At 34.7% G+C, this 15,876-nt stretch overlaps 1 protein-coding gene across 1 annotated transcript; it reads right to left on the bottom strand.

Annotated features, from left to right (window-relative positions):
* Nucleotides 1-538: 538 nt before the first annotated feature.
* LOC126728530 (cationic amino acid transporter 1-like) lies at nucleotides 539-13,485 on the bottom strand. Its single transcript, XM_050434337.1, has 2 exons — nucleotides 13,077-13,485; nucleotides 539-1,887 (listed from the first exon to the last, which is right to left on the bottom strand). The coding sequence occupies exons 1-2, from the start codon at nucleotides 13,483-13,485 to the stop codon at nucleotides 539-541; spliced, it is 1,758 nt and encodes a 585-aa protein (XP_050290294.1).
* Between the last annotated feature and the right edge of the window lie 2,391 nt (nucleotides 13,486-15,876).

The raw sequence follows: 15,876 nt of genomic DNA, 5'->3' as shown, positions 1-15,876 counted from the left end.
TGAGAGGAGAAATAATTCCTTCCGTGATAATTTCTCCTAAAATTCGTCCAAGAATCAAAGTAAACATGGTCAGGGAATCAAAAAAAAGAAAAAAAAAAAGTAAACATGGTCATATTTTTTGGATGTTGGAACACAATCACTGTATAGAATTATGGGGTAATTGATAGGCAAAATATACTAACATGGGCTTTTGGTTAGCTAGAAGGCATCCTACTTCCTACATTCTAAATAAGTTTTGCATAAAATACTTTTTTCATACAAGGGCAATTTAATTTGCTCTTGTTACTTTCATGTGTGAATGAAATTTACAAAAAAGTGGAATTTTTTCAATATTATTACAAAAGAATTACATTGCAACGAAGCCAGTAGGGAAAAAAAAAAGGGTAACAAAAGCCTAGAAAGAAAATTTATTTTTTCTTTCATGAACACACATCATCTCCTTCATAATATGAACATAAACTTTTTTTTTTTTTTTTGGATAAACTGTATGGACAGAAATTACATAAACATATGCATCACACATTTCTTATTAACTTCTCTAATTCAAGGCCCCCTCTTCAACATTTTTCATCTGTTTGGCACTGCTAGCTTCCTTAGCTGTGTCATAGGACGCATGTAATCCATAAAGGAAATAGTAAACAATCATTACTAGAGTAAATATCCCGAACCTTTCGAACGATTTTTTATCTATAGACCCAAGAAGGAAAATGTTGATGGCAATTGATAATGATGGCAGCCATGGTACCAATGGTACACCCCAAAATTTTGGTTCCCTGGCCTGTGGAACAAAAAGCCGAAGCCCGAAAGTTGACAAGAGCCAAATTGGTAGAGTTATTGCGTACCCAATCCAACCATCAGTAGATGAGGCCCAATAAATAGCAGTGCCAATTGAAGATCCAAGAATAAGGGCAAGAAACACAATGAACTTGATACGGTTTGCTTTTGTTGTCACCCCACTAACATAGTATCGACGCACAAGAAGGCCAATAGCCACAAGCATGAGGATAAACAGTGAGGAGATTGAGAGCAACTTTGAGAGAATGCCAAGCGATGTGAAGAAGGCAATTACTGCCGTGGCTAAAAGCATGACCACTGTGGCATTGAGAGGAGTCCCAGTTTTCTCATTCACAATGGCGAGGCATGGGGGCATCATGTGTGTACGTGCAATATGTGTGAGAAATCGAGCTTTTCTCACTGCTGCTCCAAGCAAAACTATTGTCATTCCCTTCAATGCACCAGCAGCAACTATGTACTTAGCCCATCCCAAACCTACGGCTTCAAATGCCACAGAAAATGGTGCATCTACATCAATACCTTTGTATGGTTGCATTAGGCATAGTGCCATAGCTAGTAAACAATATACCAATGTAACAATCACCATTGAGCCAACAAGACCAATAGGAATGTCCCGACCGGGATTCTTTGTTTCCTCAGCCACAGTTGAGATAAGATCAAATCCAAGATAGGCAAAGAAAAGCACTGCTGATGCTTGAAAGATGCCATGGACGCCAAATGGTGCAAAATCACTGTAATTTTTGGTGTCAGCTTTTGTAAGACCTGCAATGATGATGAAGAGAAGGACGACAATATGGATGATGGTGGCAATGTAATTGAATATTGAGGAGCCCTTTGTGCTCACAACAGCCATAACACAAATGGTAGCCAAGACAACAATGGCAATGGGGTCGAGGTATCTGTAGTCTGGTGATAAATTATGGGCTACAATGCGGAAATCATTTGGCTGGTGGTTCAAGAGTGTGGCAAAGTAGGATGTCCAAGAACGGGAAACCGCTGCTCCACCAATCACGCACTGGAGTAGGATGTTTCCGGCAACGATGAAGCCCACGAAATCACCCAGCTCAACCCTTAAATAGGCAAATGATCCACCTGAAGGAAAGCAACTTATTGGCTTAGAGCATTCACATCAGCTCTTGCAAAACTGTGTATAAATGTGTAAAATACACATTTTGACCGTTTTTACACATTTTAAAGCAAAAAACTCACTCCATTAGTCCAGCTAAAATCATGCATAATCGTCTAAAATTTTCCACGAGCTACAGTACCCGTGTAAATTTACACGGGCACTGTAGCTCGTGTATTTAGTTTTTTATTAATTTCCATTCGCACCAATTTTTCTCTCTCTTATCCGTGCACAACGACCTCAATGGAAAAACAAACAACCCCAAACGGAAAAACAAACAAACTTAAACGGAAAAAAAAAAAAAGAGACAGATCGGTGCTAAAAAAAAAATACCCAAACGGAAAAACAAACAAATCCAAACGGAAAAACAAAAAAGAGACAGATCGTTGCTTAAACCAACACAGAGATATACTTGCTAAAAAAAAAAAAAAAAAATCCAAACGGAAAAACAAACAAACCCAAACGGAAAAACAAAAAAGAGACAGATCGGTGCTTATCGGAACGATCGGAGCTCGTGGGTCTCGCTTGGTCGGAGCTGTGATGATGATCGGAGCTGTGGATCGGTGATCGGAGCTGTGGATCGGAGCTGTGATGATGACCGGAGCTGTGGATCGGAGCTGTGATGATGATCGGAGCTGTGGATCGATGATCGGAGCTGTGGATCGGAGCTGTGATGATGACCGGAGCTGTGGATCGGAGCTGTGATGATGATCGGAGCTGTGGATCGGTGATCGGAGCTGTGGATCGGAGCTGTGATGATGATCGGAGCTGTGGATCGGAGCTGTGATGATGATCGGAGCTGTGGATCGGAGCTGTGATGATGATCGGAGCTGTGGATCGGTGATCGGAGCTGTGGATCGGAGCTGTGATGATGATCGGAGCTGTGGATCGGCTTTGATGATGTGCATAGGTTTGTGACCGAGAGGGAGAGAGATGAGACAGAGAGAGACCGAGATGGAGATAGAAGAGAGAGAGAAATCAGAAAATATGAGGGAGAGGGAGATAGAAGAGAGGGCGCGTATAGAGAGAGAGAGAGGTCTTTCTGTTTTTTTGGCTGAATAGAGAGAGAGAGGTCTGGAAAAATGAATAAAGAGAGAGAGTGAGAGCGCGTATAGAGGGATAGCAGTTGAGCGAAATAATAAAAAAAATGAGAAAGGTGATTATTTTATTAAAATATCTTGTAAAATAGAAGGACTGATGTGGGTGTTTTATATAGGTGGTAGTGTAAAATAGAAAAAGTAGGTTTTTTCGTGTAAAATAGACGGAAAATTTACACGAACTGATGCGAATGCTCTTAGCCATATTATTTAACCATATATGTTAATTTGTTCTGATTATTGAAGGGCTGGACACATAATTTTTGTACAACCGTGCATGTGTCAAGGTAAAGGATGTCGTCATGAATTCCCATTAACAAGCAATTAACAAATAAATCGACCATATTTCTATGATCAAGAAAGTATTAAATCAAAACTATTTGTATTTTATCCTTTTTTTTAGCATTCAAGTAACACAAGACATGTTTCTCAAAAAAAAAAAAAAAAAAAAAAAAAAGGTAACACAAGACATGTCTAGTTCAATTAAAATTTCCTGATATTTATAACTGGTTCAGAACTCCATTTTCCAATTATTATAACTATGGAATAATTCAAATGAATGACATAAAACAATTTTTAAAAATATATAATATGTTTTGAGCGATAAAAGTGTGTAATAAACATGGTTATCTTGAATTTAATTTATCCATGTGAATTATGTATTTGAAAAGGAATTTTCTCTGTTCTCATGTTATATATATATATATATATATATATATATATACACATGCATATATTAATATGTGTAATTTTTTTCAATTCATAAAAAAACATTACATTTTAATTGTCTGAGGAGCCAAACTTCGATAGAAAAGGGGAGAAGAAAAAAAAAGTCAAACATATTATTAGTCTACAGATTGTAGGGAATCAAGCCGAATTCCCAACCTGTGAGAAACAAAAAAAATAAAGAAAACCCATGCCAAAGAAAAACAATCACACGCACAAGACAGTATTTATGTGGTTCGGCAATTTGCCTACGTCCACAGAGTTGCAAGGATATCGCTATTATCAGGGAAGAATATAGAGTACAACCTGCTTCTACAATATTTTCTCTCTATATAAAACACGGCAACAACACCACACTAAAAAACTCTAATTACAAAAGGCGGTTCCACAATGGGATAAACGGGCCCAAAACTAGGCTCCACAAAGCCCAACAAATCTCCCACTTGGAGACTAGTTCAATCACCAACATCAAACCTCTATCCTCCAAGAAACAATCCCTCATCCCTGCAACTCATTCATTTTGTCCTTAAGCTAGAAGACCAATTGAAGCTGCGCACAGTTTCAACTTCTCAATAGTGACACCCTTAGTCAACATGTCCGTCGGGTTCTTAGATCCACAAATCTTCACAAGTATTACCAATTTATCTTCAACAAGATAACGGATAAAGTAATATTTTGTTTGTATATGCTTCGACTTTGAATGAAAAGTCGAATTTTTGGCAAGAAAGATTGCACTCTGACTGTCACTGTGTAGAATGCCCATCTCCTGCTTCTTACCCAATTCATCTAAGAAATCATGTAGCCAAATCATCTCCTTTCTAGCTTCAGTTACTGCAACATACTTAGTTTCTGTAGTAGACAAAGTAACAATTTTCTGTAGATTTGAAACCCATGATATAGTTGTACCACCCAAAGTAAAAACAAACCCAGTAGTACTCTTTCTACTATCAATATCACCAGCAAAATTAGCATCTACATAACCCTATAGTTTCAAACTTGTACCTATGAAGCAAAGACATGTATCTGATGAACTCTTCAGATATCTCAAAATCCACTTGATTGCCTCTCAATGCTGCTTTCCAGGCCTACTCATGAATCTGCTCACAACTCCCACTGCATGTGCAATGTTTGGCCTTGTACACACCATAGCATACATCAAGCTGCCAATAGCTGAGGCATAAGGCACCTTGCTCATATGGTCCCTTTCTTCTTTTGTCTTCGGTGACTGTTCTTTACTTAGTTTGAAATGACTATCCAAGGGTGTGTTAACTGGTTTAGCTTCATTCATGTTGAACCTGCTGAGAACTTTCTTCACATACTCTGACTGTGAAAGCTTCAATGTACCATTAGCCTTGTCTCTAATGATTCTCATACCAAGGATTTACTTTGCAGCTCCCAAATCCTTTATTGCAAACTGTTTGGACAATTTCTTCTTCAGAATATTAATCTCCTTAATGCTAGACCCTGCAATAAGTATATCATCCACATACAATAGTAATATGATGTAAGAATTGTCAAAAGACTTAACATAGCAACAGTGATCAGCTTCACATCTCTTGAACCCAATTCCATATAAAACTGTCAAATTTCTTGTACCACTGTCTTGGAGCTTGTTTTAGGCCATACAAGCTCTTTTTCAGTTTGCGGACTAGATTCTCTTGCCCCTGAACAATGAACCCTTCCGGCTGAATCATGTAAAGGTCTTCCTCCAAGTCACCATGAAGGAATGCCGTCTTCACATCTAACTGCTCAAGATGTAAGTTTTCTGTAGCCACCATTCTTAGTACCAGTCTGATTGTTGACATCTTCACAACTGGAGAAAATATCTCTGTGTAGTCAATGCCTTCCTTCTGCTGGAATCCTTTAACAACTAATCTGACCTTGTAACGTTTGCTACCATCATACTTATTCTTTATTCTATATACCCACTTATTGTGCAAAGCCTTCTCTCTTACTGGCAATTCAGTTAGTTCCCATGTCTGATTCCCCAACAAGGAATCCATCTCATCCTTCATGGCTAACTTCCACTTGCTTGAATTCTTATCTTGCAAGGTTTCATCATAACACTCTGACTCACCACCATCAGTTAACAGGAGATAATTTAGAGTGGGTGAATAACGCTGTGGAGGTCTAATGTTCCTGGAAGATCTGTGGACTTCAGTTACAGGTGTACTCAGATCTACCTATGAATTTACATTCTCCCTATCTTCTTCATCCCTTTTCTGGACAGTACCTTCAGTCAATTCATTTAAGTTAACCAACTCAGATTTCTTTTGATCTATCTCTGTAACATCTGACATTACAGTTGACCTGTCCTTGTACATAACCTGTTCATTAAATATCACATTTCTACTTCTGCTGATTTTCCTATTTTGTTCATCCCAAAACCTATAGCCAAATTTCTCATCACCATAGCCAATGAAAAAACATATTTTAGACTTTGCATCAAGTTTACTATGAGCATCAGAATCAATATGAACATAAGAAACACAACCAAAAACTTTTAAATGTGAAAACTTTACCTCTTTACCGCTCCAAACCTCCTTAGGAAGTCTGAACTCCATGGAAACTGATGGTCATCGGTTTATCAGGTAAGTTGTAGTGCTAACAACATCAGCCCAAAAAGTTTTTGGTAGTCCAGCATGCAACCTCATACTCCTAGCACGCTTATTGAGAGCTCTGTTCATGCGCTCAGCCACACCATTTTGCTGTGGTGTCCCAAGAATGGTCTTCTCCATCCTAATTCCCTGTGCAGCACAATACTCACTGAACCCTCCATCTATGTACTCTCCTCCATTATCTGACCTCAAACATTTTACTTTCAAACCTGTTTCTGTCTCAACCATGGCCTTCCACTTCTTAAAAGTTTCAAATACATCAGATTTATTTTTCAGAAAATAAACTCATACCTTTCTACTTGAGTCATCAATAAAAGTGATGTAGTACCTTGAACCTCAAAGGGATGCAACCGGAGAAGGCCCCCACAAATCAGTGTGTACTAACTCCAATTTTTTAGCCTTCGGTGTCCTGCCAGTTTTCAAGAAGCTCATATTTTTCTACTTTCCTAAGATGCAACTTTCACACATGTCAAAATCAATGGACTTCAATTTTGGTAGTTTTCCTTTTGACAACAGCATCTTCATCCCTTTCTCACTCATGTGACCAAGTCTGCGGTGCTATAGGCTTGTATCAGTACTTGCATCAGCAACTGCAATTGTGTCTCTTGGACTTGAGATACTTTCCTAAGATGCAACTTTCACACATGTCAAAATCAATGGACTGCAATTTTGGTAGTTTTCCTTTTGACAACAGCATCTTCATCCCTTTCTCACTCATGTGACCAAGTCTGCGGTGCTATAGGCTTGTATCAGTACTTGCATTAGTAACTGCAATTGTGTCTCTTGGACTTGAGGTCATGTACAGAGTACCAGTTTTCTTTCCACGAGCCAATACCCTAACTCCCTTTGTAACCTTCCAAGTACCACCAACAAATAGTATTGCATGCCCTTTATCATCAAGTTGTCCAACAGAAATCAGATTCCTCCTTAGGTCAGGAATATGTCGAACCTTCTCCAGTAACCAAACAGATCCATTGGACAACAATATCTGGATGTCTCCCATACCTACAACATCCAAGGCTGAACCATTAGCCAAATACACCTTACCAAAATCACCTGCAACATAATTCTGTATGATTTCTCAGTGTGGAGTGGTATGAAATGAAGCTCCTGAATACAAAACTCAATCATCAAGTGGACTGTCTACTGCAAGAAGTAATGCATCCTGTACCTCTTTTGTTACAACATTAGCAGAATCATCTCCATTCTTCTTTTTAGGACTTTTACATTGATTCCTAAAGTGACTTGTTTTCCCACAGTTCCAACATTGTATTTGTTGGCCTGGTCTAGATTTGCTTCTGTTCTGATTAGAATTTCTGGATTTTGATCTGCCCCGGTTTGAATTTCTGTCATTACCTTTGCCTCTTGTCTCAAGGTTTAGGGCCGAACCAGATCTTAAGGTTTCGCCTGCATCTCTTCTGCGAATCTCCTCAGCCAGAATTAAATCTTGTATGTCATTGTACTTCAGCTTTTCTTTTCCTATAGAATTGCTTACTACCATCTTCATTGCCTCCCAACTGTTTGGCAAAGAAGCCAAAACAATCAAAACATGAATCTCATCATCAAAATCAATTTCTATAGACGACAATTGATTTGTGATAGTATTAAATTCGTTCAGATGTTGTGCTACAGAAGCATTCTCTGCCATCTTCAAATTGAACAATTTCTTCATTAGATGCACCTTGTTGTTTGCGGACGGCTTTTCATACATACCGGACAAAGCCTTCATCAGATTTGCTGTGGTCTTCTCCTTTACAACATTGTATGCAACAGACCTAGACAGAGTTAACCTAATAACTCCTAGAACCTCTCTGTCAAGAAGCGCCCATTCCTCAGCCTTCATACTCTCAGGTTTTGTCCCCAAAAGAGCCAGATGCAATTTCCTCCCATAGAGATAATCTTCAATCTGCATCCTCCAATACGCAAAGTCTGTGCCATCAAACTTTTCTATTCCAGACGCCTTTCCTGCTTCCTTTGCCGTTGCTTCCACTCAAACCTAACCCTAGGCTCTGATACTAGTTGTAGGGAATCAAGCCAAATTCCCAACCTGTGAGAAACAAAAAAAATAGAGAAAACACACGCCAAAGAAAAACAGTCACACGCACAAGACAAGATTTACGTGGTTCGGCAATTTGCCTACGGCCACGGAGTTGCAAGGATATCACTATTATCAAGGAAGAATACTGAGTACAACTTGCGGCTACAATATTTTCTCTCTATATAAAACATGGCAACAATACCACACTAAAAAACCCTAATTACAAAAGGCGGTTCCACAATGGGCTAAACGGGCCCAAAAATTTTTCCCAGGGGTGTTGCCTCTAGACCCCCAAGAGGCTTGTCCATGAGCGCTTCGGCTTGGGCCTATCGGCCCAAGCCTCCACTCCATGGACTAAGCCTCAGTGAATCTCTCATTAAAAAACCACGCAACATTATACGGGTCGGATCGGGTCATCAAACCGGATAAAACAAAACTAGACTCCACAAAGCCCAACATAGATTGCTTTGTGTCCGTAAACTTTCTCATTCTAATTACCTACTTAATCAATTATTAGATTTTTTCAATCAAAAGGTTGAAAGCTTTTTCTTTCTCTACTTCTTTTGTTTTGGTTAAACATGGCTAATTGCAGACACAAGCATTTCACACTATTAATAAACCTAAATTACACCTTATTTTGTTTTAGCATTCATCACAAAAACCCTCTTTACAAGAGTCATTTACGTAAAAGCCAGCTTTATTTTCAGGACACATCCTTCTTTTCGTGTAAATTATTATGTCCATTTCAACACTGGCGGCTCCACATGCCAAAAAAAAAAAAAAAAAAAAAAAATATATATATATATATATATATATATATATATGCTTGACTGACCTAGCTTGCAAATAAAATAAAATGTATATATACACTTGCTAAAAATATATTATATACTAAACTAACCTATTGTGATCACCCTAATAAAAATATTGAACATTCTAACTTGAGAATTACAAAAATTTGGGTTCAATAAAAATAGGAGTAATGCTATACTTACAACATTTTCACAATAATTTCACAACAAATCTAATGTGGTAAGCTGTTGTTGGTTCTAATTTGGGTCAAATACTGATATTATTTTTTTACCCATCAATAATAACTTTCTGCATAAGATTTATTATAAAAATATTGTGGATGTAACATTATTCCAAAATTAGTTATGTCCCTCAAACATAATCCTTAATCACTTTTATAAAATTAAAAAAAAAATTTAAATAACAACAATAAATATTAGCCCAAATAATAGCAAACACAAACCAAGCAAAAACAATATAAGATCAAACAACAACAAGTGAACATATCATTCAACAAAAAAAGATAAAAATCGCTAACTATTCAAATTGGTAGCTCATTTAAACTATTTAAGAAAAATAATCTCTAATTTCATTTTTCTTTAAAAAATGGTACCAAGAAAAATATTGTGAGTTCTTCTTGATGGTGATGATAGTTATACTCTTTATTTTTGGCTTTATAGTTGCAACAATTTTGCTCTCTTTGGCAACTTAACTCACAGTTGTATCAAATATTCAAGTTATCTCTTTATTAGATTTTGTATAATTTAAATTTCTTAGTGACTACCCTAAAAGAAATTTCTAGAGATGTCACTGAATATCAACGTTTATTAACAAACTTACGGGCGTATTTTTCTTCAACTTTTAAAAAAATGAACTTAATCACATGAGCCGAAACAAAAGTCTAGCATGTGCATGGATTACCTCCGATTCTTGTGAAAAAGACCAATTGTGTGTGGACTTCTAAAAATTACTTCAATTTCATAATGACAAACTAGGATTTCAAAATCGGCTTTTGGACCTTTATCCAAAGCATATTCACAATTATACGCGATTAAATATAATATATTGAGTGGTGACAGAATTCAAAAATATATGGTCCATACTACAAAACTCCATATTATATTAAAAAAAAAAAAAAAAAAAAAGCCACCAGCTTTTCTCAAAAAAAAAAAAAAAAACAGCTACCAGTTTCTTGAGCTCTCACGTTGAGAAAGGAACAACTTAAAAGTTAAGACCAACCAAATTTACCCACCCCCACTTAAAAGTTACTGTGGCTTTTAAATGGAGTTGTAGTGTGTCTTTGCGTTAGAATTTAGAATCTCTTTCCCTCTCTTTTGTGTGTTTGTTTCTCAAAAAAAAAAAGAAAAAAAAAGAGCAACCAAATTTAGAAGTCAACAGAAAATTCTAACTAATCAATCATGAAAAGGACACTCTTAATTTTTTTTTTTTTGAGAAACTGACTCTTAAATTCAAGAACCATATAAATTATGCATTAAGACAAAATATAAAAAGAAAAAAAAAATTTGTACACTCAAAGTTTAGGCGGGTTGGTACGTCTGGTTAAAGGAGGTGTCTTAGGTGATAGCTTCAGGGGAAGCATATCTAATAATTAATATTTCTAAGTGAGTGAGTTAAAAAAAAAAAAAAAGTTTACTTTCATCCAAAAGAAAAACTGAAGAACAACGACATCCAAAATTCAGTCTAAAATGTTAGTTTGAGACTTTGAGCTCTCAATTATTATTACTTTTTAAAAAAAAATATTTTCCATAAAAGTGGTATCAAAACTTTCTTAAAAACAATATCCAAAATTCGGTCTAAAAACTTAGTTTGAGCACTCAATTATTGTTATTTTTTTATATTTTCCATAAAATCGATATTAAAACTTTCCTAAAATAACATATTAACAAATTTTCTAAGAGCACCCGTTAACTAGATTCGTAATTAAAAAGAAAGCTCAAGTGAATGTTATTAGTTTTTTTATATTTTCTATAAAAGTGGTATCGAAACTTTCTTAAAATGATATATTAACAAATTTCATAAGATCAACCGTTAATCGGGTCCATAATTAAAAAGGGGACTCAAGTGATGACTTAATGGAAATGTGCATAAAGTTTTCCTTCAAAGAAATTAGAAGGAATCTTATGTAATGGTAGTTTATAAAATCATCTACATGTATTATTTAAGTAAGTCACATAAGTTATTTTATTTATTTATTTTTTTGAAAACCACATAAGTTATTAAATAGGTTATATAATGTTAAAAAAAATTTCATATATATAACTGAAAGTAAACCTAGATGATTTTATCAATTGTCACAAAAAAATTCTCAAAAAAGAAAAAAAGAAAAAATTGTCACAAAATGGGTTAGAAATTTTTTTCTCCAATCATTAAGTTAAAAAAAAAAATCAACAAATAAATGCATTTCCAAATACTTGACACCCCCTAAAATAAATAAATAAAGCTCTATCTGTAGAGCATTGAACTGACCTCCAATAGATACGGCTAAAGCTTAAACATATCCAAAAATACTAGCCTCATCACATGTGCTTTGCGCGTGCGATGAGACTTTTTTAAAATTTTATTTTAGTGGTCTAGCAAAACAAAAATTTGTGTTTTTATTTTATATATATAATTTTTATTTTGAGAATCTAATTTATAAGCGGATAAAGCAATTTGAAAATTAACAAGAGAGTAACCCTATTTTGTAGGTAATGTTTTAGTGGAAGTTAGAGTTGTATTTTTACCAAATTGTCATTTAGTTTTGTCTCTACTTAAACATAGGAGTGTAGAGGCATTTTTGAACAAAAAAAAATGAGGAATCCAAACAGGGATAGCTCCTTAAATAATAGTATAGATACTCCCCTCCTTGATTAAAAAAAAAAAAAAAAAAACAATTAAAATCGAAGCTATATGGCCAAATCTTTAATTTCCTACGTATTAGCCAATTATATATGGAAGTTAATGTTGACAACATTTTCACAATACTTTAATAATAAAATGGGTCATGATGCTTAGGGTAATTGTTAATAAATCATATTAGGAAAGTTTTAACAACACTTTGGTGGGAAATATAAAAAGATGTCAACAAAATTAATTATTTATCATTTTCCTATAAAATATTTCTAAAACTAGTTCCAAAATCAATGCCTTTAGGGCATTATTTAACATCTCACTAATAAAAAAAATAAGTGGTAGATTGTTACTGGTTCAAATTTGAACTTACTAGTGAAATTACATTTTTGCCTACCAGTAATAGTTAATAACAATCTACTACTTAGAATTTGTTGTGAAAAAGTTGAGGACATAATTTTTTTTTAAAAAAATATAATATATAAGGCAATCACCTATGTTAACTGCCCCTTCTCCCAAAAAAAAAAAAACCTATGTTGAGTGCCTAATTAAATGACCATTAAAACTTTTTTTGTTTTTTGAAAAAAAAAATCATTAAAACTTGATAGATAATCATGATACTAGTAATATAAATAAATAAGAGTCTGGCTTACCTCCATTTGTTTTTTGATGGGACATCCTTTGTTATTTTAATGAGAAACTTTCACGTCAATCATTAACTAACAAAGTGTGCATTTGGGTTAGAAATGAAAATAAAAATTATTTCACTATTCAACTTATTTTTGCTATTATTTATGGGTTTCACTACACTTTTTGGTACTATTTATAGGTTCTACTGTACTATTTCAATTAATTTTTATCTTTATTTACAGTATTTTCAACAATAATTTTTCAGTCCAAACTCCAAACACACCAAAATGTCAAATTCAAAAACAAACGAGAAGTAAACCAAACCTTAAATTAAATAGATTAAAACAAAATTTGAAAATGGAAAAAGGAAATAATGAGCTAGATAATAAGTATGGAATTGGTACCTGCAACTGGGATCTCAACGGCGAATTCAGTGTAGCAAAAAACAGAGAGTAATGCAGAGATACCCGAAACGACGTAGGACAATACAACAGCAGGTCCTGCATGTTGTTGAGCCTCAAGCCCTGTAAGGACGGAGATCCCAGCTCCAATCACAGCTCCTATGCCGAACCAAATGAGGTCCCACCACGTCAACGTCTTCTTCATCTCGTGCTGGCTCCGTGCCTTCATATCCACAAACTCTGTCTCGTCCAACGACCGAGTCAGCACTCGATCTTTCAGCCTATGTGGTGTGTCCTTCAGAGCCCTCACATAGTTTCCCCAGCTACGAAAAGATTCATCGGGGAGAAATTTGTGTGTTGCGAAGGAGCACCCTCGTTTCCAAACACCTTCTTGCCTTCCGTATTCTCCCATCCTGATTCAACCTCTACTCTCTCTGTGTGTGTTTGGTTCCTAAGAATATAAAGAGAGAGAGAGAGAGAGAGAGATAAAAGTAATGGTATAATGAATCGTTTTATGAACCACACAGCTAGCGTATTAATCAATATTGTTTACATATATATAGCTCTATACAGCACGATTTTAGAATTATAAATACAGTTATCTACTTGAATTCTTTTTTCTTTCTCAAAAAAAATAAAAATAAAAATACTTGAATTCTTTTTTTCTATAGTAATATTATTATAATTTGATTCTATACTATTTAAATTATGTTCTCCAATTGGATTCAAATATTTGATATTTTAATTAAACAAATTTAAAAAAAAAAAAAAAAAAAGATAGCATTGGTCTTACCTTAATGATCAATGCAGTCAAGTGTTGAAATTTAATTGGAAAACCTAATATATTCCATCTAAGATAATGTATCTAAGTTTCTTACCTAACCTATAATTACAATAATGAGAGGCAATTTGAACTTGGACATCCATATTGGAAAGATTAAAAAGTGTCACTTAACAATGTATCTACATCACTACATATATTTTTTAGTTGGCCTATTAATAAGTAATAATGTGTTGATTGTTGAGTTTATGAATCACCGTGAGTTGGAGCTACTTTAAAAAATGATATAATTTTTCTTAATGTTAATTTGAAGGAAAATTTCTTCAACTTACTATATAATAACTTATATTATTGTTATAAATTAAAATGAATATTAAGAAGATAAAGAAATGCATAGAGAAGATAGTATATAAACTTTATTCTTTAAGTGATCATCCACATAAATTATTATCTATCTTGAATACAAGTGTGTCTTCCTTTGTAATTAGCTCACATATATATACATGTTAAGAATGAGATGGAGAGAACTCTTTAGAATGCAACGCCATGCATTAAAGAATATAACTCCATCCCTTTATGAAAGTAACATCACACACTCTTGTAACTTCATACATTTTACAACACTCCCCCTTGGATGACCACTCATAAGAATATGCCTCGTTAATACCTTATCAAGGAAAAACCTTGTGGGAAAAAACCGATGGCGAAGGAAAAAGAGTATAGTATTCTTGTGTCACCTTGAGTGCCTTAGGATTGCCTCATTAAAACCTTTTAAAGGAAAACCCAGTGGGAAAAAATCTTAGTGTAGGAAAAAGAGTACAATCAACACATGTCCTTTAAAAAATTTACTCCCTCTTATGAGATCATAGAACTTCCAATGTCCATGATAAAAAGATCCTTGAGTTGATGCATGCCAATGTTGTGCACTATCTTCTTAAAAGTCAAAGTTGGTGATGGCTTAGTGAACATATCGGCCAAATTATCACATGATTGTACCTACTTGACATCAATATCGTCGCTCTTCTGGAGCTCATGTGTATAAAAGAATTTTGGTGCAATGTGCTTGGTTTGTTCTATCACCTTTTATATAGCCTCCTCTAATTTGAGTGATACAAGTAGCATTATCTTCGTATAATATCGTTGGACTATTTTTTATTGATGATAATCCACAATTTTCATGAATATGTTGAATTATTGATCTAAACCAAGCACATTCATGACTTGCTTCATGAATTGCAATAATCTCTGCATGATTTGAGGAAGTAGCAGAAATTGTTTGCTTAACAGATCTCCATGAAATAGCAATATTTCCATAAGTAAATAAATATCATGTTTGTGATTGGCCTTTGTGTGGATTAGAAAAATAACCTACATTAGCATATCCAACTGAATGTGGATTTGATCTATTTGGATAAAATAATCCCAAATTAGTTGTCCCATGAAGATAACATAATATATGCTTAATTCCATTCCAATGTCTTTGAGTTGGTGCAGAACTATACCTTGCTAGTAAGTTAACTGCAAATGCTATATCAGGTTATGTGTAATTTGCAAGATACATCAAAGTACCAATTGCACTAAGATATAGTACTTTAGGACCAAGAGTTTCTTTATCATCTTCTTGTGGACTAAATGGGTCTCTTTTGACATCAATTGACTGACCTTCCCTTGGAGTGCTCAAAGATTGAGCTTTATCCATGTAAAAGTGTTTTAGGACTTTTTCTGTGTATGTTGATTAGTGAACAAGAATTCCATTTGGAAGATGTTCAATTTGCAGGCCAAGAAAATTTTTTGTCTTTCCAAGATCTTTCATCTTAAATTCATTTTTTTTAACAATTTGCTGTTTTTGCTAACTCTTCTAGAGTCCTTACAAGATTTAAATCATCAACATATGCTGCAACAATAGCAAATCCAGATTCTAATTTTTTGATAAAAACGCATGGACAAATTGGATTATTCTCAAATCCTTCTTTAAAAAGATATTCACTAAGGCGATTATACCACATGTGTCCAGATTACTTT

The sequence above is a fragment of the Quercus robur genome, chromosome 5 (genome assembly GCF_932294415.1).
Source record: "Quercus robur chromosome 5, dhQueRobu3.1, whole genome shotgun sequence".
Classification (NCBI taxonomy): domain Eukaryota; kingdom Viridiplantae; phylum Streptophyta; class Magnoliopsida; order Fagales; family Fagaceae; genus Quercus; species Quercus robur.
The sequence above is the reverse complement of the archived record's forward strand: the minus strand, read 5'-3'. Positions and strand labels throughout refer to the sequence as shown.